This window comes from Pungitius pungitius, chromosome 3 (assembly GCF_949316345.1).
Source record: "Pungitius pungitius chromosome 3, fPunPun2.1, whole genome shotgun sequence".
Taxonomy (NCBI): Eukaryota; Metazoa; Chordata; class Actinopteri; order Perciformes; family Gasterosteidae; genus Pungitius; species Pungitius pungitius.
In genome coordinates, this window is record NC_084902.1 from 15,779,740 (window position 1) to 15,805,116 (window position 25,377).

Consider the following 25,377-nt stretch of genomic DNA (forward strand, 5'->3'; position numbering starts at 1 on the left):
ATGTAGATAAATATAAATTTGTTTGAATTCATTTCTGTTTAGATTGCATTAATGGTTGTTGAGCTTTCTTCTTTTCTCAGTTGCCATTACAGAATTTTGTGAGGTTTCACTCCTAATTCATAATATTTTTTAATTATTTTGTTTTGTTCTATTTTTTCAACTTTATTGGCACGTAGTGAATTATATTTTACTTCTTTGTCAACCAACTGTCAACAGAGTTTTTTAAGACCCAAATTACGGGAACTCTTTTTCATTCCACTTTTTACATATGCAAACGGTTACTCACATGGGCTGGATTCAAATTGTCAAATTTGCTTAAGACATTTCCTAACTGAGTGAAGTAGTGTAAGTGCCATGATAAGAGCTGTTGGAATTCTCTAATAAGGAAAGGAAATGACACGGTGTGGGGTTGTCACCTGTTTTATTTTGTAGTTTCCTGCCTGTCGTTGTATCTGGGTTCTTCATCCGCTATCATCCGCCTTGTTGTCTTATCCGCTATGATTGTCTGCAGAATCCCTAATTGTTTCCTCCTGTGTCCAATCACCTGTGCCTTGCCAGTGCATTAAAAACACGTGTGTCCCTTGTTTCTTTGTAGGTTCGTTGTCTATCCTTGCCTTGCCTTGCGGTCCCCTGTTTGCCACTAGATATTCTGTACAAGAATTAAATTAATTTGTATTCCATGACTTTCTTTTGTAAATGAATAGCACTTGAAACATACATAATGAAATTGTAAATTAACCAAAGCTGTCATAGTTGTAGTGCAGTTACACAATATTTCCTTTCTACTTTTGCATAAATAAAACCTACGATAACTTTTTCAACCACTGACACAGAGTGTAAAGAAATTATTAAAGTAAAAGGTGTGCATTAAAGAAGGTTACTGAAGTACAAAAGTATTATTATAAAAAGATGGGTCTACCTAAAGTACCAAATATAAGTGTTGTGTAGAATGGCTTAGTTCAGTTGTGTTTATTAATAATTAATACGTTTTTATTATTGTTGCATTAATCTCCTACTTATTCTGATAAGATATGTTTGTAGTCATAAGTAAGCGGGTCGGTCGTTGGCACGACATTTCCCAGATGTGAATGCTACGTCACTTCTCATTTCGGAGTGTTCCAAGTGCAAAACAACATCCTCGCAAACTCCGCTAATATGATTGATTCACTCAAGTGGAGCCCTTCAAATATATTACAAACTATCAAATTGTCATTACAAACTCGCTCATTTTTCCCCGACGTACAACATTTGCACCTGGGTTTTTAAATAGTAGTAAAATACACCCGAGAAATGAGCGGGTCTTGTTAACTTCCGGTGGCAGGTGTGGGTCCGGTTTCCGACCCACAGAGGGCAGCCGCGAGACTTTCAATCTTTTAACACGACTGACCCGCGCAACTCGCGTGAGACAAGGTAGGCCGCAATATTATATTTTTTCCCTATTCTGCATCATGAACATATTTCAAATCAATCAAACTATGTATTGACTACATGAATTCGGTGCAAGTTATAGAAACGTTTGCATCTTTGCATTTTCAAAGTTCCAGGGAACACAATGTGACTTGTTTTGCATCGGTTGTCGGTGCGTTAGCTAGCGCTGGGCTAAGCTAGTTACTAACGTTAGCCACGCAACGAGAACCTGCAGCGTAAACAAATATTCGAATGAAATTCCCAGGTTTAGAAAAACGATACATTTGCGGAAAGCTGTTAACAAATGTTACTTGTTTGATAGATATTTGTGAAATCGGCAAAGATGCACTAAAGTCACAAACTAGCACTGCTAACCTGCTAATGTAACGCTAGCCTGGTTGACTGAGAAACTCTGGCGCCACCCGCTATCAATTTGAAAGTTCAACACAATGTTGTAACGCTACTTTACCATTGTTTGTATTTCCCCTTTTTCCAGCGAAAGCGTTAAGTCGACAAACATCTGAGGCACAATGAGTGTTGACGTGAAGAAACTGAAAGTCAACGAACTGAAAGAGGAGCTCCAGCGCCGCGGCCTGGACACCAAAGGCCGGAAGCCGGACCTGGTGGAGAGGCTGATAGCCGCTCAGGAGGCTGACGCGCAGGGTGATGCCTTAGACCAGGTGGAGCAGGAAGATGGATTCCCAGAGGACCTCCAAGAAAATGCAGATGATGGTGATGGAGAGGATGAACAAGAGCAGCGTAAGCCCCAATCACTTTGTGTTTTTATTGATCCATTTTGTTCTTGGGCAGTGATAGTATAACTAAGTAATATAACAGTGAGACATTTATATAGAGTGATCTGCTGGAGGTATGATGTGGACAGCTGAGAAAGTGTGAGGGCAGTCTTGGGCCAGTTGTTTTCATTTGAACTTAAGAATGATTGTTCACTCTTTTGCATCTAAATTTTGTTTGAAAATTAAGCCTAAAAACATCAACAATGGGGTCTGTGTTTAATACCAGATTTGAAGTTGCGTGCATTTTGCATTCAAACAAATCTTTGGCCAAACGGTTTTTGAATTTATGGAATTGTGTTTGATTAAACTTAATGAACTCATTGCGTACAATCCTTCGGGTCTGGTCCCGTCTTTGACAAAAAATAACTGCCTACTGATTGTGTAGAATTTCCCCTTCTGCGTATTAAAGTGCTAAAAGTGAACTTGAGAATTAAACTTTGGATGGAAAACAATTATGCAAGTTCTAAGTTGTGTTGAGTACGTTTTTTTTACTTTTCTTACCAGCCTAAAAGTTTTGAATCTCCACTTTTTAGATGCCGAAGTAGCTGAGGACTTTGGTGTGGGAGACAATGATAGCGCTGAAGTTGAAGGCGATGACGTTGAAGGCAATGACGTTGAAGGCGATGAAGGGGATGGTGGTGAAGCTGAAGGCGGTGAAGCTGAAGGCGGTGAAGGTGATGACGATGAAGGCGATGGCGGCGAAGGCGATAATGCTGATGTTGAAGACGGTGGTGTTGGTGGTGGTGGAATTGTTGCCCCACAAGAAGATGATGAAGGTCGAGATTCAGGTGGTTACTATGAGGACGAGGAGGCAGATGGCGAGCCGTATGAGAGTCGTCCTCCCCCTTCAGACTCGGGTCACAGCATGCCTGGTGTCTCAGTAGATTTCAACACACACAAATCAAACGTGTCAGAGGACGAGACCAAGTCTGTGTTGGAGCCTGTGGAGCCAGCGGAGAAAGAGGAGAACAAACTAGGTGATTTCCAACTGTTTTTTCCCCTATAAAGTATATGAGCCTTTACTTTTTTTTATTGCAAAGGTTTTTGTGTTGTGCAATGTTCTAAAGTAATTTAAACTTCCAATAACTTTCTACAATATCGCCTTAATTATTATTATGATTATTTCATGATTGTTCACCATAGTAGTGAGGAGATAAAGTTGAGTAAAATGAACAATGCAGACACAGCAGGGTTTTTCTAATATTTAATAGTGATGCACATCAGTTGAACGATGACTCAGTAGTTAGTATTTTCAGCTGTGTTTTTTTTATTGATATTTACTTTTCTCTGTTCCTGCCAGCTTCCTATAAATATCAACATTTTTTTTCCATTCAGCATGTTTGTTTGGATGTGTCAGCAAGAAAGCAAACAAGGCTGTTAGCAACTTGATATGCAATTTGTATAATAACTCAAAGGTATTCCAATTTATTAGGTCATGATGCATTTACAGGATTGTAGTAGCACAGTGATTAATGGTCGTGTGGGTTTATAATATATTATTGGTGCTGTCTGGGAGGTCTTCATTCATCCATAGTTGGCAGTGGAGTTCATGTCTTGGCCTGCCAAAGTTAAAGGCAGAAAAGGAACATGATAATAATTGTATGGTTGACATTTGGTACTTTTACAAAAGGGTTTTTGGAGAAATGATCCTTGGTAAAGTGACATTTCAAAACGTAAAGGCAAACGCTAGAACATGCTGGTAGGTTCACAAATCCCCTTTCTGTAGGATAGCCTTTAAAAACCAAAAAACACTCAGGCCATATTGCAATTTCCAAAATTGATATCTAGTCTCAAATCAAACTTTTTATAGATGATTAGTATATAGCAGCAGCTCACTGTCATTGTACCTTATTTTTAGAAGTTAAAGTGGAGGTCAAAATGGAAGACGACCCTGGAGCCGATGAGGACACACAGCAGGATAGTCATGGGACAGAGAATCAGGGTAGCCAAGATGGCGAACGTCAGGCCGAGGAAATCAAAGTGGAAGCCGATAGAAGTGGACACCACAGCCGCAAGAGACCATATGAGGAGAGCAGGAGCTACAACTACTATGAGCACCGCGAGGAGAAGAGGTACGCTAATACTAATGGTGTTTTATTTTCCGTTTGGTACACTCCAGCACTGATGTAACAGCACTGTACAATTAGGGAAATGTCATGTCAATGACTGGTCTGATTTGTATGAATGCTCTGTTAACTTTACACTCATGTGCTACAGATCCCGCACACCACAGCCCCCGGCTGAAGATGAGGAAGAAAACATAGATGACACTCTGGTTACAATCGATACCTGTAAGTAAGAGGAGAAACTCCATCTCTGTCCATGTAAAGTCGCAGCTTGATAGTGTCAGTAGTGATAGTTGGCGCTTTGTTTACCAATTTTGTCATAACAAGATAAGTACATTTTAAATGAATGAGCTTACAAACAGTTGCCAACTTGGATTGTATTGATATCATTTTTGGAATATAATCGCATAATGAAAAAACCCTCTTTTCTTTCAGACAACTGTGATCTGCACTTCAAAGTGTCACGAGATCGCTACAGTGGTTACCCACTGACCATCGAAGGCTTTGCCTACCTGTGGGCTGGAGCCAGAGCCACACATGGCGTCACAAAGGGCCGTGTGTTTTATGAGATGAAGGTAATGGCTTAAACGGGTCTTGTATCTCTGATGCATGAGACATTATTATTCAACAAACTCTTTCTGTAGCACCTCTTCTCTCTTAGTCCGGGTCTTTATACTGTTGTGTGGGCGAGGTATTGAAGAGGGTCTTCTTCTATTTGTAACTATACTGTCATAGGATATAAACATAGCCCAGATACCAAAAAACCATAAACATTTATTATCACCCACTTATTGACAGAGTATCTTTTTACATTTAAACACAACGTATAAACGTTTTACTTGGCTGTTAAAACATCCAATCTGAAATATTTTATAATCCGACAACTCATTTCATCATATTTTACTGAATTTAGATTTTCCTCGCCATTATTGTTTGATAACTTCCAGCGTGATGCCTTGTTGCTGTTGTACTGCACTACTATGTACAACTGCATCTTCTCTGGCAGTCTTCTCTCAGCTTGTTTTTGACCCTATTTGTCCCCTCGCTCTTCAGATCAACGAGGAGATTCCAGTAAAGCATCTGCCCGGTAGTGAGCCCGACCCCCACGTTGTCCGAATTGGATGGTCTCTCAACCACTGCAGCACTCAGCTGGGTGAGAGTAGAAAACCATCAAGATGATGTTTAACATCAAAGAAACATGAGAGCTGCTTTTTAAAAATGAAATGCTAATTGCATTTTTTCAGGCGAGGAAGCCTTTTCCTTTGGATACGGAGGAACAGGAAAGAAATCCGCTGATTGTAAGTTTGCAGACTTTGGAGAGAAGTTTGGTGAAAACGACGTCATCGGCTGTTACATTGTACGTATTATCAGTTATTCAACTATTTTATCTTAATAATATCACATTTTGAGAAAAAAATGCTCACCCTAGTTACAATAAACAATTTTGTAAAATGCCGTCCTGTTGTAGGACTTTGACAGTGGTGATGAGGTGGAGCTGGGCTTCACCAAGAATGGAGTGTCACTGGGCGTGGCTTTCCGCACCACCAAGGAGGAGCTGGCAGGCCGAGCTCTGTTTCCTCACGTCCTGGTCAAGAACTGCGCCGTTGAGTTCAACTTTGGGCAGAGGGCGCAGCCGTACTTCGCCCCACCAGAGGGATACACCTTCATCCACGATCTTGGCATGGAGGACAAGATCAGAGGCACAAAGGGACCGGCCGTGAAATCTGATTGCGAGGTAGGACAGCGATGAAGTTATTGAACAATATGGGTTGCGTTTTAGTTTTAGCCCCAACAAATCGTTGTTATGGTTGATTTGGTTACAGTTTATCTGCAGCCTCGGATCTTTTATTTCTTTGCGCAATAAGTAAAGCAGCAGAAGCGCAACAACAAAGTTGATATAAAAATAACAAACATGGGACAGAAGTCCCATCAGCATGACATGCAAATACAAGTCATGTAATCAACAGAATCAAGCGAAAATAATGAGGTACAGTGCTGTCACTCACTGGACTTTTTTGTTTGATATTTGCATCTTTGTGCTGATGTTATTTCAGATCAGAATTTTGTTTATATCAAAAGGAACCATTTTTTAAGGTGATGAACTGTTTTCATTTGTTAACTTGTTTCAGATCTTGATGATGGTTGGTCTGCCAGCCTGCGGAAAGACCACTTGGGCCATAAAGTATGCAGAGACTAACCCTGAGAAGAAGTACAACATCCTGGGCACAAACGCCATCATGGACAAGATGAAGGTGAACTAAACCGTCCTGTTAGGCTATTGCTGATTGCATTGAAGGAACGTTTCACGGATTTGGTTGTATCATTCACAATGTTTCAATTTGAACTTACTCACTCTCAGGACAGTGCTGGTATAAAATATTGTCTTTCAGCTGAGCTCAGTTCACCTGACCGTCAGATTCAGAAGTCTCCATAAAGGAACTTTTTTCCATAAAGCTTCCATCTCAGTCCTCTATATGCTGGCTAATTTGACTATTACCTTTTTTTCAAAGCCAAGCTTTATTCAAGACAATTCTTTCCAATCTTAATTCCCCCCAAAATGCTAAACCAAATACATTCCATAAACTATGGTATTAATGCTTTTTTAAAGGCAATATAATATGAACAGTAGAAAGATGTTCAATTTCTTGGTGTGTTGTGGCGTAAACACCCCCCCCCCCCCCCCCCCCCCCCTCTCCACCCCCTCCTCGTTTTTCACACTTTGCAACCCGCCGTTGTCTTCCACGACTATTCTTTCTGCAGGTCATGGGATTGCGGCGCCAGAAAAACTACTCTGGCCGCTGGGATGTTCTGATCCAGCAGGCCACCCAGTGTCTGAACCGGCTGATCGAGATTGCGGCCCGCAAGAGACGCAACTACATCCTAGATCAGGTACTGCCCTCCCACCCACACTGGGCCCTCATACTCGCCACAGTCAGTCAATGTGCCCTGATGATCACTCTCTCTAATGGACTATTTATTTATCTTTCAGGGGGGCTCTGTGTATTATAGAGTAGAAGATGCATTGATCACCCTCTTGTATCTTGCTTGTCATGTTTTGTAAAAGTGAATGATTAATGGCTCTCATAAGTGACAGAGTATTTCATGTTTTCATCCCTCAGTATATTTGCACTTGCTATTTCTTGTCATAATACAGTATTGTTTTGTCCTGTGAATTTCAACAATGTACAAGTAAACCATGACTATGTAAAGATGTTGAGAAACAAGTAAGCTCTGACTGGTGAGTAAGAAAAACACCTTCCGTTGCTAATTTCAATAAGACAGAGTTGATAGCTTTTTTTAAAGCTATTTTTAAGTGAGATGCTTGGAACTTTTAAGTGTGTTTTTAAACTTAATTGAGCCCGACGGTAAGTAAGGACTAACAGTTTTTAGATTTTTAGATCCTTGTTGAGCAAATGTGTAAAAAGGTAGGTGGGTCGGATGGCGGACTTTCTTTTCTGAGGAAACCGTGAGTATGTGCAGGTAGGTTATATCTATCTGTTGTCTTGTTCAGGACTAGAGTCCGTATGAAGATCAGGTAAGTCCAGGTAAGTGTGGGGACCCCGTCAGGATAGCTAGCTGCTGTTGGTTAAGGAAGGCGTTGTTTAGTGTGTGGGAATAGATTTGTTCATGGAAGAAGTGCGGTAAGATGGAGCTATTTGCACATCCTTATCACCATGTTGTCTCAGTGTAAACAGCAGTCGTGACTGCTGCTTAACCGTTTTGTGCACAATGTGGGAGGGATTATCTGCTGGTCGCTGTTAAGTAAACGTGGGGTTCTTGGAGTTTTGGGTCTGAAACTTTGAAGTGCTGCTGACAGTGGAGTCCTCTCTTTGAGCAACAAGAGAGTTAACTAACTTTACTCTTATCCGTTCTAAAGATGGGTGGGAGTTTGAATTTAGAATCTCACCTGTGAGCCTACGGGTTGCTAATCAACCGCAATGTTCTAAATGAAGAATTGTGTAGATGCGTTGAAGCAAGCGGTTTCACCCTCTGCGTGCACAGATGCTCTCTTGCTAATAATGGCAGCCTAAATTTGCATTTCAATGTTTTTTTTTTTCTTCTTACATGCTGGTCCTAATCCTGAATTAATATTGAATTAATGGACGCTTTAATACAGCAAGTTTTCCCTTGTATCACCATTCAAATCCTGCAGTCCTTGGCGTAACTGATTATCATGACTACTAAAATGGTTCCTAGACCCTACAGCAGCATTCGCTCACACTAGAATCCGTTCCCAAGCTTGACTCCGTCACTGCAGGAACACCATACAGAATCGGCGCGATACTTACACCATCTATTGTTATGAATGATCTGAATCATGAATGTCTGTTGAATAACTACGGGAATGTTCAGTAAATTCTGGGTAGATATTTGCGGGGTCCCTGTTTGTGTCCATAACTAACCTTCATCAGCAGCCACGGGACCCGAGTGAGCCGACGGTGAGGTAAGTCTGTGGAGTGACGAGAGGCCATTAGAAGTTGAGTAAAAGCGTAGACTTGACATCCAAGACAAACCTCTCTCACTTCATTATTGCAGGGTTCCAGCTTCCTTCCAGTGGAAAGCCCTAACAAGTAAACAATAACAAACAAGCTTCTACTTCTTTCTTGTCACCATTGCTAGACAAATGTATATGGATCAGCAAGGAGACGAAAAATGCGTCCTTTTGAAGGTTTTCAACGCAAGGCTATTGTAATTTGTCCCACGGACGAGGATTTAAAAGAACGAACATTAAAGCAAACCAATGAGCAGGGGAAGGATGTGCCCGATCATGCTGTTTTAGAAATGAAAGGTAGGAACGCTGTGGAAACAACAAACAAAACACCAGATCTACTTTTGACTTTTCTATGTGTTGTCTCTAAAATCAATCTTGGAAGATGCCCCCCCCCCCCCCCCCTTCCCTTTCCCCATCCTATTCTTTGGTCAGATATCAGAACTGGACTTTTTTTTACATTTTTTTAAACAGTCCACATGAATTTGATTCCTCCTTATTTCTGCCCTCTATCGCCACTCGCCATCCAGCTTAATTCCAATGCACTGCAAACTGAGACATGGGCCCTCGGCGAGGTCAATCTAATAGTAGAGCTAATATTACACAATGTGCTTCCCTGAAAGGACTCTTTCCAAATAGCAAACTTACAAGCAGTTACATGCTGAAGTTGTCGGAAGTTAACTTGTAACAGCATTACATCAGCTGTCCTTGGTTTGCAGTGCAGTTTCCTCTTCTCACCAACCTTCCAGTTGTCCTTTTTTTTTTGTCCCTCTCCCCACCTCACTGAACTCTCTCTCCTTTGTCTGCTTCAACAAATGTTTCCTCCATGTTCCCCTGGAGGTGGCGTTTGTTCCCTTTTTACCCTGCCATCAGCTTTCATCTATCTGAACATAGTTTTTCTGATTTCCATTGCCCCTGTATGGTTGTAATTATTTTTTTCTTTTGTCTTCTGGTGGTGTGGGTCCTCTGGTCCTCACTACAACCCCCTTCCCCTCTCTCTCTGTCTCTCTCTCTGTCTGCCTCTCCATCCGTCTCTCGCTGGATGGGCTGTCTCTATCCTCCTCCTGTGGTCACCTCTGTCACTCCCTAAGCCAACTTTACTCTCCCTGAGACTTGTGACTTCCTGGAGGGGGTGACGTTCGCTGAGCTGCAGCAAGACGAGGCCGAAACTCTGCTGAAGCAGTACAATGAGGAGGGCCGCAAGGCCGGCCCGCCCCCGGACAAACGCTATGACAACCGGCAGGGCGGGTTCCGTGGCCGCGGCGGCGGTAGCTTCCAGCGCTATGACAACCGCGAAGGATCCCGCGGCGGCTACCAGAACCGCAGCGGTGATGGAGGCGGTGGGTACAGAGGAGGTGAGCGCACCGTAGCTTCGATTTGAACGTAATGATAAGAGACGGTCAAGTTATGTATCTCTACTGTAACACACCATTTCTGTCTCTACAGCGGGCTACAATCGTGGCAGCTACAACCAGAACCGCTGGGGCGGCAGCAGCAGCTACCGTGACGGAGGCTCTGACTCACGCGGCAGCTATAACCGCAGCCAGCCGTCAGGAGGAAGCTACAATCGCCCGGCCTCTTACAACAAGGGAGCATACAGCCAGGTTAGCCAGCTCAACCTTTTCATGAAAGAAAACTCTAGACCGCATGTAGTAGTACATTAACGTGATCTCTTTGCTTCACCTCCAGGGCTACAGCCAGAGCTACGGTCAAGGCTACAACCCGAGCAGCTACAACCAGAGTTACTACGGCAGCTACAGTCAGTACCCCGGATACAGCCAAAGCTACAGCCAGACACCGACCACTGCACAGACGTACAACCACCACCAGCAACAACCGCAGCAGCAGCAGCCGCAGCAGCAGCCGCAACAACAACCGCAGCAGCAGCAGCCGCCACAGCAGCAGCCACAACAGCAGAGCTACAACCAGCAATATCAGCAGGTAGGCAATGGCCGCCGTACCCACCGCCTCACACACACGTTTCACACTTCAGATCAACTTAAAGGGGCCGGGGAGCTGTGAGCGGGCCTCTGGATCTGTGCTAGGCTCTGAGGCTACACCCCAATTGTTTGAATACCGTTTTTACAGTCACTATTTTTAAATGCTTACATTATTCCTCTATGCCCTTTTTCTAGAAAACCCAGCGTTTCTAAAAATGGGAATTTCCTGTTAATATGCATGTGCGTTAAATCATCTGATTGATGTGAAATGCTGTTTTGTTTGAATTCTAAATCCTTGGTAATGTTTGTATTTCTCCTTTTATGATCAGAACTGGGGTAAAACGTGTAGACACTCTCTCACGGCTTTTGTTTCTCCCTCCAGTATGCTCAGCAGTGGCAGCAGTACTACCAGAACCAGAACCAGTGGAACCAGTATTACAGCCAGTACGGCGGCTACCCTGGACAGGGCAGCCAAGGCTCATCTGGTTCCCAGTAGCTTCGGTCTGCATCTCTCTACCTGTGTCCTAAACTGACCTCTGCAGCAAAAGGATTTTTGTACAGTGTCAATAAGCCCCTGACCATAACCGTCTGTCTGTTTCAACACCGTAGCCTTCATTCCCAACAATCAATGTACACACAAACTGACAACAGTTTGCTGTAGTTCCTTTTGTTTCGGTTTTATCTGAATGAACTCTTACTTTACACCGTGACGGTGAGATGGTAGATGATAGGTATCAAAACATCTAATGAATGTTATCTATCATGCATTTAATGTGGGCGTCTGTTGAGCTGCAAAATCCACATTTCCTACAGAGTTAAAGAGGTTGTTGTATATTTCTAGGATGCGATGGTGTGAAAGCGTGACGGGCCGTGCGAAATACAGGAAGGCCTAAATGAATCTGCAGTTTTGAGAAGCTTAACAAAGAACAAAACGCATGCTTTTTACCCTCACAGCCCTTTTCTATGTCTTCGCTCTTTATTTTTCCGTTTCCGAGTGAGCACATTTTATTTACTCCTAATAGACTTCAAACATTATGGAACATTTTTTATAGGTGTGGCTACTGTAGTATTTAAGTGTTTAATTCAGTCTTTGATCCAATATTTTGCCACTCAAGTAGTTTGTATGTGCAGTTTTTTTTTTTTTACCCCTTTGTGATTGCTGTTCACTAAGTAGTTAAATCCAGTTGACAAACTCCATTTTTTTTTCTACCTGAAAATGAAAACCTGATAATGACCCGTTACCCGAGCTGTCTTGTCTTTATACAATAAATGCAATTGTATACGCCTGATGAGGTGGTCTTGTTTTTTTTTTTTTTTCTTCAATAAACCCAGACACAACACATACTGAATGGTTTATCATTGCTGGTGTATCTTCAACACAATTTACATTGTGGACAAAAGATAAAACAAAGTATAATTCCAGTGCAGGCCTGTTGTACCTTGAAAAGAACCGTTTCAAGAAGCTAAAATGATGACAGGGCAGGAAATGAACATGTTCCTAGTAATCCTGGATTAAACTTTGCATGGTCCTGCGTGACGAGACCAAAGTCTCAATATTTGCTCATTAATATTGAATTTAGACATTTGTTGAAGTGATGCCACATTTTCAGAACCAGATGGAAATGTCATGTTACTTAATCACATGATACAACCATTATTGCCAGTAATAAATGATTTCAGTGCTTTACTAAATTGCCTGGCCTGTTGTAACCGGAGACAAAGGAATAGATACTTCATACCCAGCAGAGTGGGTGAGTACCTACCGGTTGACAAATCACCAAACAAATAGAAACTCTAAAATTGTTCAAATTCATGAGCAGAGTTGTCAATTAGCTGCCACAGTGACCATCTCAATGGTTAGTGTTTATTTCCCACCCTGCGTGTGTCGTGTGTAAAAGAACCAGGATCCCATTTCTGTGGCCGTAGATGACCTAATGGACTGAGGATGAGTCGATGAGTCGTAGCACCAGAGAACAAAGGCACCTGTTCTGAAGTGAGGTGTTCATAAATTACAGCAGGACAGTTGCTTGGAGCCGAAAACTCACAGACAAAAAATAAAATAACACGTCATAATCATACTTGATACACGAGGGAGACTGTACACGCGTGTTGCGGTGCCAACGGCCACTAAATCTCATCAGTTCAACACCAGTTTTGTCGGAAACGTGGTGGCTTGTGGGGCTCTTTGTCCATGACGGGCCGAAATGTGGGCGGTCGCAGCGCTCAGTCCGGCTCTCGCCGCTTGTCTTTGTGCAGGTGCAGCTCCTCCATCTTCTCCTGCAGGAAGGAGACGGGCACGGAGCAGCCTCGGCTTCTCTGGGTCAGTGTGTTGACCTGGAAACAGAGAAAAGAGCAGGAAGGTTCTTCAGGAACTCACAAAGAAGGGTTTGCTGTGCTTGTCTGTGAGAATGCTCGTTTGAAAAGTCTCTCGTGACGCTGGCGGTTGGGACTTTGTTTCATCTGCAGAGGAAAGAGTTCTTTGAAACCTAGTTGAGAGTGAGCTCTGTGGTACCCTGAGAGATGCTGCTTTTGAATCCGTCAAGTGTAATTCTTTGCTCAGCAAAATATAAAATTCCATACCCCCCCCTTTTGTATGTAAAAACCTGAATTTATTGTAAACACGAGAGATTTACTTTAGCCCAGAAGCTTATACGGGCCGGGCACTTGACCTTTTTCATCCTGAGAATGAAGTGGTTCGTATAGATAAACAAATAATTCTTGCTCCTAACATTCATAGTTCTCCGTTATTCCTGGCCTTAATCCAACCAGGGCACATACGTTTATTCCTCATTGTAATAAGGAATATTTCCTGTCTGTCTGCTGTCTGTTTCTGTCTCTCTGAACTCATGCTGTCAAGATCAATTTAAAGATTCTGTTCTCCTGGAAAGATTCCACACGTAGAGGCTTGAAGCCAGCAGAAGAAAACAGTCACACTTAAACTGCAGGTTTTACAATATGCTCAACATCTGCAGGAAAACAACAACAACAACAATGTGAGTCCTTGAAGTGGTTTACACTCTAAGCTGTAGCAGCACCTGACACACAATCCCTGCTGCGTAGCTTCCCCACCTCGGACTCACCCGACATGGAGTCTTGAAGGGACTCGCCCTCCGTCTCACCTTTCTGTCCACTGATGCGTGCACTGGCGAGTTGTGGTGGTTTCCCTTCTTGTCCTTCTTCTCCGGCGTCCACACTCCAGGGTCCGTCTGAGTGGAGCGGTCCGACACGTCCTGGTTGTTTTCGGTCTCGAATACGAAGGTCTCCTCCTCTGAACCTGAACAATAAGACAAGCAAAGGCTCGGGGTCATGTTACACAGGCCCGCTTCACTCTGCGGTGTGATGGAGGAAAAGGAAAGACTCCAGCTGTTTACCCTTGATTCTCGAGTTGGGGCCCGGGGTGCACGGGCAGGACCCCGCCGTGTTCTTGTGTTTCTTCAAGCACTCCATTCCCACCAGATCTCTGCAGTGCTTGTGACAGTTTATCCCACAGTCTGAGGGACAGAGGAAAAACACAACACAACACAAGCAGTTGAGACTTGAAAGGAAGCGCTGCCACGTAAACGGATCAGTTCACCTGCATCACAAAGAGTCTGTGGATTTGCTCGGAGCACCACAACACAAACTCCTTCCACATGTGGCAGCAGAAACCCGCGCGACAGACATCGCTGGACCAAAATGAGTGGTCTATAATATGGGTGAACTGAATCTTGCTCTGCAGGATGACATGACACGTGGTCTTACCTTTACAGTGGTAGCCCTGTTTGATGACTCCCCACAGCTACAAGAGGACAGACATGGTACATGTGACATTTCAGCTTGGTTGGCCATTGATAGAAAAGGAATGGACACAGCGGACACTCACAAAGCCTCCACACGTCTCGCAGAACGTGGGCCGTTTGTACGTGGTTTCATGGAAGTTGTGTGCGTTGAAGTTGAAGCCCAGCTTGGCGCATATAGACATTCCCCTCATGAAGTAAGAGGTGATTTCTTCACGGCTGATTTGTCCCTCCCTGTGCGCAGAACATGTTTGTTTGTTTTTCTTAAGTGCAATACCATTTTTTCTTTTTCTTTTTTCTTTCGGCAAACCATCCAACACCTTGTGTCGTCACGGCGGTCGGGGCCTCTGTGTGTGTCGCGGCCTTCTCACCTGTCAGTTTCGTGAGTGCAGAAGGAGAAGGGGAAGTTGGATGCGATTTTCTCAAAGTCCTCCAGTGGAATGTAACCGTCCTGGCTCTGTTCGTAGTTCTTCATTACGGACTGCAGGGGGCGACAGAGCAGTCAGATACCCGCCTGCCGCTTGTCGGGGAGCGGTTGGTTCAGTTCTGCTTTAGGCCTACCAAGTAATACGGAAGTGAAAGAAGGCGGGAGGCTGCTGCAGTGTCACATACTCACATCCACCATCTGCTTGACGTGTTTAGAGATGGTGTCGGGGTCCAGCCTGGGCGTGACCCCTGAACCCCACTCCGCCACTACGGGCGCTTTAACCGGAGCTACGGGCTGTGGAGCGAAAGACACGTTGATGAGACACGAAAGGGCCGTACTTGTGAGAAACAAGACAAACAAGGGGGGGGTGGGTGGGGAGGAGCGCGCCCACCACATAACACGCTTCTCTAACGCACAAGGGCTTTGATGTGGCCAATTTCTGATACAGCACAGAGTCTGTGCTTTTGTTTTGAAGAAAGACGTTACACCCACACACGAGGAGGCCACAAGCGCTCAACCTCTTAAGAGCGGAGATTGAAACGAGTGCGAGCCTGGTGGCGTTTAGATAAAGCACAACTTCAGAGAGGAGCAGAATTTGGCTCCACTGACCTGGATCTTGGTGTTCTTGGGCTCCTTGGTGTACGAAAGTTCGTAGATCTCATCCTCGGTGTAGTATAAATCTAGAGAGAGCTGAAACATCAAAGGAACACGGCTTGAAGACGTTCCTCGGCGTCAATCTCTTTCATGGGATCTCGTTGGAAAAAAAAAGCTCTCCTGGCGTGCGCGCGGTACCGTGAGCAGATGCAGAAGGTCTTTGTTGGCCTCGAAGGGCGGCTTGCAGCTGTGGATGGCCACCAGGTCGCTGATGTTGCTGTACAGGTGCTCCAGCTTGCTCAGGTTGATCTTGTCCTCGTTGATGTAGTCCGGCAGCGCCTCGTTCAGCGAGATCAGGTCCTTGAGGTGGACGCCCAGGATGGGCACCTTGAAGCCGCTGCACACGTTGTAAACCCGCCGGTAGTTGATGTAGTTGCTGCGCGAGGAGAGCAGCTCTGTCATCTCACTCAGGGCCTGAAGGAGGGTGGACGTGCAGAGAGAAACCATGCATGAGACAGCGGCCATTTGTCTCTGCAGCTTTCTTTGCTTTTTTTAGTCAGTACATGGGCCAACATTTGGTTTAATGTTACATGGAATTCTAATAGCCTGTTCAACATTTTCTGCAAAAGTCTCTCTTTTTTTTAACACTTTGTCCAAACAACACTCGTTGAGTATGTATTAAAAGATATTGGTGATTAAAGAGGAAGAACGCATTTCAATTGCCTCTAAACAACATTGTGACGGCTGAGCCAGGCTTTTTATCTTTAGGCTTGGGGGGAAGGTACTGACTGTTTTGATTGTATCAAGGACTAAGTAAAGTCATGAGTCTTTCGTCTTTAAGTCCGAGTCAAAAGAATCTTTATTTTGGATTCCTTCTAGTTGATTTGAAAATCATCAGACGAATGGTGTCGTTATCCGTAGCGATGTTTCAAGAGCAACCAAAAAGCAACACAACAACAAAAGCTATAAGAAGACAAAGAGACTTCAAGAGGGTTGTTAGAAGTGGTGACACCCAAAAGGAAACAAGAATTGAAACCCATACTGAATACTGTTCTCCAGCTATTTGCTTTTGTACCTGAATGTACCTGACATAACGTGTTTTACTGACATCTGAAACCTGCACACGTGCTGCACTTGTTTCACAGTTGACGTTAAACCAGACAGAAATAAATCTTAACGGACGGAAACACAACTTTCTTAGTGAAAAGATCAAATAAATATATTCAACACACAAGGACAAAAGCAACAGACCCAAAGACTGTTCAGGAAGGAGAAGGATTCAAGAGAGAAAAAAGGCGATCGTCAACAGGCCGACTCGTGTTCAAGTGTAATATGCGATTAACCTTAGTGATGTCAGGAGGCAGCAGGTTAGAGGTGTCTTTGAGGCGGGAGATGGAGCTGTGACACAGGCCTCCGGTCACCGCCATTAGAGTGTTAAAGTTTTGCAGAGTTCGGAGTTTCTATGGAGGACAGAACACTTGAAGTTACTTCCTCTCAATCCAAACAGGTCCAGTTCTTGGCAGCGCCGACCCGCAGTCCCCCCCCTCAGCCGTTTACCTGAGCCACGTGGATGAACTTAGTGAAGACCTGGGCTCTCTGCTGGGCTGTGTGTCTGCTGAGGATCATCAGCTGCACCCACTGGGAGACTCCGTTGCACATCATGACCGAGCGCTCCAGGGCCGGGTTGTCCCTCACTGAGCCTCGCACCACGTAGCTCCGGTAGTCCAGGAACTGAGCGGCGGGACAGCAGCGGTCAGACAGGAAACCAATCACGCGCTGTTTTCACTCAGGTGTACAAGCGGCGTGGTTGGGCATGTTATTTTCTACTATTGCTAAATCATTTAGGGTTTGAGTCGAGGGATATTGATAGCGAAACTGTGTCTTTACATAGTCACACATTATTGGTCTAAATATGGATTCTGCACCTTCCAGCAACAAAGGGAAAGGGATTGGTGAGTTGTTTTCTAAACTCACTGAGACGTTACAGAAGTTCTTGAACTCCAGGTAGCTGAGGTGCTCGGCCATCTCATCTGGCTCCATGTGGTCGAAGATCAAAGACACCTTCCTCTTCTTCACAGAGGGCGAGGGTGCCTGGAATATGTTCCCATGAGGGCCTCTAGGGGAAAAAAAGACGAGCAAGGGGACAGAAATAGACATTTTTGTTCTCTACTTTTAGAACAAAACAGCTCTATTTTCGATTCACGGAATAACTCATTTGAGTTGTGGCCAACGAGGCACAGTGCGATCCCCGCGGGGCACGGGCGGTGCAAATGCAAAACACGGCTCACAAGCAGGAGGTGTCGATGAGCTGCGTCTCCTCTCCGTCTGAGCGGACCAGCGCCCACAGGTCCCCCATGGTCTGCTCCAGGAGGGGGTCTGCCTCGAACACCGCCGGGAACTGGCTGATCCACTGCCTTTCCACACAAAACAACATGCTCACCAGCCCGCAGATTGAGACAAGCACCCGCAGCTCGTGTGCCCTTGGGGCTTGGACTCACCTGATTAGCTGGCAGATCTGTGTCTGCTTTGGCCCCCTCTTGTCCGGGGGACAATCGTTATAAGTGAGGGACAGAGTCAAGGATCCAAACACAGAATCAAGGTGTGCAGATATGGCACCGCGCTACTCTAAACACCAGCAGCAGGGCTGTGTACCGACAAAACAAAGCCATGCCTGTTCCCTGAGCTGACTAATGAGAGCGCACATGTGATTGGGAGCAGTGGACCGGGGGAGGGGGGGGCATGAGTGACAGTGGAGGATATAGGGCGAGAAGTTTCTGAGCAAATGTCTGAGACGGCACGACCCAACTGTGCATCATCAGGGTCATCTGGACCTGCCGGGTCCCTTTGGGGCTGGAGAGCTTCCCTTCCGAGTCTGCAACCAAAAGCACAGCAGCACAGGATGAAGCCGATCAGCAGCAGCAACAACAACAACAACAACAAACACTGCCGGCTCAGGGCGAGCTGATCGGTTCAGTTCATTTCAGTTCACTTCTCAAGACACTGTTCTGTTTGAGGTGGCTTCTATTTCTGCAGGTGTTTTTCGGATTGTGAAGAAATGACAACCTGCTTTTCCTGCCTGTCGCCTACTGTACGAGATACATCCAACTGTGACCCGGAGTCGAAATAAGCAAGAAAAGAAAAGTCTAGACAAATGTGTCTAATTTATTTGCTATGCAATAAACCTTCTCATCATACATTATGCCATAATGGGACATATAGAGCGCAATCGAGTGTTAAGTCACTGTCTTAACGTTGCTGGTATCTCTGCTACCACTTTCTTTTGTTTATTTATTTATTGTTTAAATTAATCTTTATTGTATTCCTCGGAAAATAAAACATGCGAGACACCACTTAGGGCATCTAAATGTTTTTCTTGCTTTTTCTTGCGATGTGGACGACCTGGCTGACGGAGAGAGAAGCAGAGCGCAGAGACATGTGTTTAGTTTTGGGAATAGCTGGTTGGCCCCGGCAGCCCAACTAAACAAAGCTTGATTGTATGAGACTGCCCTTTGTCTCCCTCCCTCCATGTCAGGCTCTCTCACCCTGGATACCCCCCCCCTCACACACACACACACACTCTCCCCCACCCCTCATTTATATAACCTGGCTGTGAAAAAGGGGTAAAAAGGCACATGACAAACGTTGGGAACATTGAAACGCGCTGGGACTGACCGAAGCAGTTCAGGCAGCGCTGTATGAGCTCATCCAGGCTGGCGGCGCTGACGCTGGGGGCCGAGCTGGGGCTCTGCAGGGCCCGGGTGATGTCCTGAGGACTGGGACATGTGTTCCTCCTCCGCTGGACCAGCTTCCTGCCCTCCCCATTGGGCTTCCTGAGAGGGAAAGAGAGCGAGAGAGAGAGAGAGAGTAAAGGTAGCCTAGAAATGAGTAGAGCAGAGCGTTGTGAAGTGGTGCAGGTCAACATCCGAGCAAACGCAGCTCCCCGACATCTGATAAGCTGTTCTGCAGCGCTGCAGCTGCCTCAGCCATCGCGCACTGGCAAAACGGCTGCAAAACGGCTGCACACAACTGCTGCGGAAAGGAGTAAAAGGTGTGTTGTGTTCGGTCCCCAACACAAACCTGAGGTCAGCACTACAACATGTACCGCCACTACACGAGCGCTGGTTATCTCAAGTGTTTCCTCAGAACACCAGAGAGCGATGGCATCGGTGGCTGCGATGTGATTTACAGCGTGGGGGAGCCGCGAGGCGACCACACGCGAATGGATGCCAAGGGAGCGGTGCTACTGTCCCGTAGGGTCGACTCTCTAATTACAAGCTCCTTGAAACTTCCCTTGAAAATGCAAATGAGACTGCTTTGTTTCATGATGCTATTGCTTCCCCTTCAGTTCAGCACGGCCTGTCTGCATCTTGCAATAATCGGTAACCCTTTTCATGCTGTATGCGTCTGCAACGGTTTTGCAGTTTGAGACGTGAGGCCAAAGGTTTAAAGCAGGAGCTGCCACATTTGGAAAGAACTCAGGTCAGACCAAAGCTGATGTGAAACGTTGTGTGTGCATGTGTGTCGTGAAGCGTTCAATGCTGTCCTCATGTGCTTGTAGAAGCAGCTTGTATCTTGTAACGCTGAGACACTGCGGCCTGCTGTCTATTACCAGGAAACACTTCAGAGAACTGGCGACAAGTTCCCTGAATGACCAGACCTGCATCTTCTTCTCTTTTGTTTGTGTGTTTACGTATGTGTGTGTGAGTGGTTAATTCCCCCCCCCCCCCCTCCCTCCAGCCCACTCACATTCTCAACAGACGAATGCACATAATGTACATCATGCACATAAAGCACATCATGCACATAAAGCACATCATGTATATAGAGCACATAATGCACATAATGCACATAATGCACATAAAGCACATAATGCACATAATGCACAGCTAAAAATCACCCTCACAGAATCCTGGTTTGCTTTATTAGCAGCACATCCCAGGAAGGGACAATTGTGGACGTGTTGAATGAGCCGCTCTGCTGCCGGTACGTTCTGCTTCACACAGTTATCACACGCCCCCCCCCCCCCCCCTCCCCCCCAACCTTCCCTCTACCATGGGTGTGTGTGTGTTTTTTTTTTGTCATTGACAATCCCATCTCTTTAAATCCTGGGAGTTGAGCTCCAAGGCGTCCGGTTTGGAAACCTGCTTAGCGACAGAGCTCCACCTCTCCTCTTCCTCTCATCTTCTCTTCGTCCTCCCTCTCTCCTCCATGTCCTCTTCGCCTCATTACATCAGCTGGCTACGGACTTCAAAACACTAAACATCACAGCATGTACCACGTGAGCCATTATGCAGATAGTATAGGTGAGTCTGATGACACATGAAGGTGACAGGGTTCGTTCTATTCCTCAGCCACATGATACTTGAATCTCATCGCATGCTTTGTGATGTCTTTGATTTAAGACGAGTTGAAGGGTCACCAGTGTCTGTTTTTTGGGGAGCTGTGGAAATGATATTGTCTTCACTTGACTTTTCTGGTAGTTGAGGGAATTACCCAACTCAAGAAGTAAGCAATTCAAAAGGGCTTAAGACGCCTGAAGCTTGTGGTTTTCCTAAGCTCCTTAAATCCTTTGATTTTCAGTTACAAAAAAGCTATAATTCAAACATACACTAAAATGGCACTTAAAGACTGAGCTGAAACCTCAGTTTAAGTCTCCAAAACTCTGAACACATTTCCCGCTTGAACCCAATTTGCATGAGACAGGAATCTGAAATAAAGTCACACCTCCTGTATCAAAACGGCGGCATTTCCAAAAAGAAATGTGTCCAAAATACATGACTGAATACATCATTTCTTGATTTTAAACTTGTCAGTCAGCATGTATGACCTTTAAAAAGGCCTCAGGGGAGTACCTGCTTACAGCAACAATGGAGCAGCAAGGGGCCGGCTTTCAAAAATGTGTACTGGCAACAGGATCAAACTGTAATTCATTTTTTGTTTTTTTGTGTCTATATACGACATTTTATTTTGTATTGACTTCATCAAAGTGCAGTACTGACGTTCATTTTGTTACTTCAATGTATTCACCTCCTTTAACTAAACAATATTTGTGAAAAAAATCAACCCCAAATGTTCAAAGCTTTTAGAAAACCATACGTCATTTAACCAACTCAACCCATCTTCACAGTCTGATTATCTCGACTTGACCTTTGACATTAGTGAATATTAGACGTAGATTTTCAATTCATGACCAATAAAAATGGTGAGCATAGCTATAGTTTGTCCCCGGACCTCGAAGTGAAGTCATACATGTGTTTGTTTCTTCAGTCCAAAACATTAAAGTATTTACAATCATCTACAATAAAGGAGCTGCAACCAATTCAGAACTTTTCATTTGTGATCCGTCCTGTCCACATGACTATCTCTGTGCTTATCTTTGCACAAGTGTGTGTGTGGTTTTTTTTTTTTCTTCAAAAAGTGCAGAACTGAAACGGCCCATCGGCAGCTCCCTTATCGCAGTGCCCTTTACGACCTGTCATCTTTGACTCAGAGGGAATGTGTCCGCGTGCGAGCCGCGGCGTGCTCGCTACTACCAACACAAAGTGCTGATGGGGAAATGTTATTGACGTCACAAACTCTGTCGGGGAATTTCCCCCCCCCTGAGTGCCGAGCAGGTCGCTGCTCTATCTGTTTCTGTGTAATGAGCGTGGACCGCCTGAGAGACAGTCAACGTGTGCCCCCCACCAGTCACTGCTTGGCCATTCTTTGCCCCTTAGACAACTTATTAATGTGGAAACACATCGCCTCTGACACTTGACAGTGGAAAGGGGAAATCCTCCAATGAATGACAATGAGGACGAACCCTTGAGTTGCCTCTTCTCTGAGCACTATTGAACGAGTGTGGGTCCATCAGATCACTGACTTGCTTCTAGGAAAGCCTTCCACGCCTCCTTTTTCCTCACTTCCCCCACTGTTCTCCCTCGTCCTTCATCCTTGTTCTATTCAAACTATTTGGGAAACGGCTTCTCCTTTTTTACCCCCCGTTTGGAAATTCCCCCCCTCACTCCCTTTCCCATTCGTGTCAAGACTCCTGGCTACAGATTCAGCCCCCTCTGCTCCCTCCCTCCCTGGCTCTCACACTGGCGAGGGGGTATGCAAATTCCTGTCTTTCTTTCCTTAATTGATTAATTGAAGCTAGGGCCCTTTGAAGGCCTTGTTTGTCTCTCTCTCTCTCTCTCTCTCTCTCTCTCCCTCTCTCTCCCTCTCTCTCGTTGCATCAATAAAGCCACTGTACCAACCACTGTGGTTGGTATCAAACATCCATGACGTATAAATTGTTAGTCACTGAGGCCACCAATCAGTCAGAAATAGGAATTTCTACCTGTGCAACTTCTGTCGCTGTCAGCACCAATGCAGGCTTTCCTTGGTTCCAACCTTAACCTAAACGTAGCACGAACTCAGATTCAATTGCAACAAAAAAGTCATTAGATTGCATCTGCACAAAAAGACAATGTAAAAGCAAAACAATGCGTATATGCTTTTTGTTTTTGTTTCATATACATATATATATATATATATGTGGCCTGAAGAAGACCGCCGCAGATATAGAAATGATGTTGTGCAACCTGTTCTCATCCGTTTCTTACGTCCTCTTTCTCACAACATCTCAGAAAGAGTAGTTCAATCGTAGGCAAATTATGGGCAGACATCCAGCATGTATTGCCTCCGGCGAGGAGAATCCCCACGCTGTGGTGCGCTTTCCACCACAATGAGGAAAATAATTCCTCTATGGAAATGAGGAATGGAGAGTCAGGCAGAAGCACGCTGACTATTGGTGCATTTGTAGATTTGAATTTGCATTCAACAGGTTTTTTAATAAAGAGCTTTTTATTTGTATTCTTGTGAGAAAACCGTTTGCATGAGGCCGGGCAATCCTCAGTTTGGTCCACATCGACTTCTGTTGTGCTGACTGCGTGGAGAGAGGCTTTCTGAAAAAGTGAACTCGCTGTTGTGAAATCCGGGTTACCAATTGTTATAGAAACACAACGACTGCGAGATAACCTCCCCACCGAAGGGGAAGCGCAGGAGCGCGGCCGCTGCCTCAGTCCACCTTAAACCCAGGTAGCTGAGCCGCGAGCGGCGCACATCTGACTACCTTAACATTGGACACCCAACCCTTTCATTCCGGGCAATCTGATAAGAGCTGCAGCAAAAACTACAGCAGTAAACTGAAAACACAGGCTATTAGTTTCTCATCAGTACCTAAGATCTAGCGCAGAGACAACCCCCCCAAAACAAACGTCCCTGAACAGACATGTCACTGAGATTAACAGGACAGGACAGAAAAAAAAAAACAGAACACATTTCCACAGAAAGGTGAGCAGCCGTTGAGTGTGAGAGCACGCCTGTGTGTATAGTACACACACCGACCGTTGGACAGTCTCCACCGATAAACAGGTCAAACACATCAGCTCTGACCCTCACCTTTACTCATATGCCGAGTATCTCTCCTTCTCAACTGTCTAGTTTCATAAAACACACTACTGATATCACTCATTTGTCACCGAAAACCGCACGGCCTCCCATAGCCTCAAAGTTCACGCGTCCACTGCGCACGAGCCCGCTGACACACTCTCAAGACTTCAGCACTGGCTCAGTTGCTTGCGAGTGGGCTTTTTTAAATAATGATTACCTCTTGGTCTTGTTCATTGCAGGGCTCTTCTCCTCAGTGGCACACCTCCTCCACTGGTAATCCGAACGGGCATCTGACTGCGTGTCCCCTACAGCTCCATGGCTGAGCCGGCTCCTCCGCCTCCTTTCTCCCGCTCCTCTGTGTCCTCTATGCGTTCCCGTGGCCGGGGCTGCGAGAGCGGGCACAGGACGCAGCGCTGCCGGGGCCGAGGGCTGCCCACCTGACGGTCATCGACTAGACTCCACGCCGCTGCGCCTTAACGGACCTGCTTACCGACCCGCTGTGTGTCAGTCAAGGTCCCTCTCTCTCTCTCTCTCTCTCTCTCTCTCTTTCTTCTATTTGGAGGTATCTGTCCACCACAAATCAGTGAGAATACAGACTTGACGCTCACTGGGCCTGCAACCAGGCGGACATGCTGAGAGGAAAAAAAGCTTCAAAGTGGAGTACAAGAGCGAACAAAAGTCAGTTACTTGCACCTTCAACATAAACAAGTCGGCATCTTAAATGGAGGAACTGGCTCTGACAGATAGGGGAACTCGCATCAGTTTCTGTGTGTGCGTTTTTGTGTGTTTGTATGTGTGTGTGTGTGTGTGTGACCAAGGGGGAGGGGAGAGAGAGAGAGAGAGAGTGAGAATAGTGAACACAAATGCAGTGCCCATAGAGGAAGGAGGAGGAGAGTTTAGAGGGAGTTAGTGATGAGCAATCATCTGAGCACCATCAGTGTACTCCAGGAAGCAACATCTGCGGTTCTTTTTTCAGAGCTGTTGATACACAGAAAACCAAAAAGTAGGCCACACCTCAGTGTTACTTTATGTTGCAGTGTTTCTGGGGGCATTATCTGAACGTGGCATAAGAGTGGCTTCCTGATACGACATCATGAGATGTCTGATAACATTGTTGAATCTTGACACGCGTCCCCTCCTAGATTTTCTCATGCGTCCCCTGAATCACGTCCATCAACCTGATTTGTTCATTTTCTTCTTTTTCATTTCTCAGGGTAGCAAGCGATTACACAGGGAGGTAGTGTTTGTGCTTGTGAATGTGGCAGTGCAGCTGGACAGGGAGACTCAAAGGCATCCTTGTTTTAACGCACCAAGAGGAAGAGGCGACCAAACAGGGGACATTAATGTCCCCAAGTCTGCAGAGGTGGCTTCTTCCCTGCAGGAAGCTGACTGGCTGGCAGAGAGCGGGTGACATGGCATTCAAAAGCAGGGAAAGATGCAGCGGGCAGGGATCCTGCAGTCTACGCACG

The 25,377-nt window shown here is 45.3% G+C and overlaps 2 protein-coding genes across 4 annotated transcripts; one reads left to right on the forward strand and one right to left on the reverse strand.

Annotated features, from left to right (window-relative positions):
• The first annotated feature begins 1,297 nt into the window (after positions 1 to 1,297).
• On the forward strand, positions 1,298 to 11,985 carry hnrnpul1 (heterogeneous nuclear ribonucleoprotein U-like 1). The gene is made up of 16 exons (XM_037462629.2): positions 1,298 to 1,410; positions 1,904 to 2,166; positions 2,735 to 3,178; positions 4,060 to 4,273; positions 4,419 to 4,492; positions 4,703 to 4,842; positions 5,321 to 5,420; positions 5,512 to 5,624; positions 5,736 to 6,002; positions 6,397 to 6,519; positions 7,028 to 7,156; positions 8,888 to 9,056; positions 9,848 to 10,111; positions 10,203 to 10,360; positions 10,446 to 10,697; positions 11,079 to 11,985. Exons 2-16 carry the CDS (start codon positions 1,938 to 1,940, stop codon positions 11,190 to 11,192), a joined length of 2,790 nt encoding a protein of 929 aa, XP_037318526.2. The 5' UTR covers positions 1,298 to 1,410; positions 1,904 to 1,937; the 3' UTR covers positions 11,193 to 11,985.
• Positions 11,986 to 12,036: 51 nt separating this feature from the next.
• Positions 12,037 to 24,654, reverse strand: rasgrp4 (RAS guanyl releasing protein 4). Of its 3 annotated transcripts, none has more exons than XM_037462719.2 (17): positions 24,126 to 24,654; positions 19,166 to 19,323; positions 18,254 to 18,365; positions 17,992 to 18,054; positions 17,782 to 17,907; positions 17,468 to 17,609; positions 17,051 to 17,224; positions 16,837 to 16,953; positions 15,692 to 15,967; positions 15,509 to 15,589; positions 15,089 to 15,193; positions 14,844 to 14,953; positions 14,559 to 14,706; positions 14,438 to 14,474; positions 14,068 to 14,187; positions 13,816 to 13,970; positions 12,037 to 13,030 (listed from the first exon to the last, which is right to left on the reverse strand). In XM_037462719.2, exons 1-17 carry the CDS (start codon positions 24,140 to 24,142, stop codon positions 12,920 to 12,922), a joined length of 2,052 nt encoding a protein of 683 aa, XP_037318616.1. In that variant the 5' UTR covers positions 24,143 to 24,654; the 3' UTR covers positions 12,037 to 12,919. The 3 variants fall into 3 exon arrangements, with proteins under 3 accessions (XP_037318616.1, XP_037318626.1, XP_037318634.1); XM_037462729.2 differs by lacking the exon at positions 24,126 to 24,654 and adding an exon at positions 19,571 to 20,198; XM_037462737.2 differs by lacking the exons at positions 18,254 to 18,365; positions 19,166 to 19,323; positions 24,126 to 24,654 and having other exon boundaries at positions 17,782 to 17,903; positions 17,992 to 18,155.
• Positions 24,655 to 25,377: the final 723 nt, after the last annotated feature.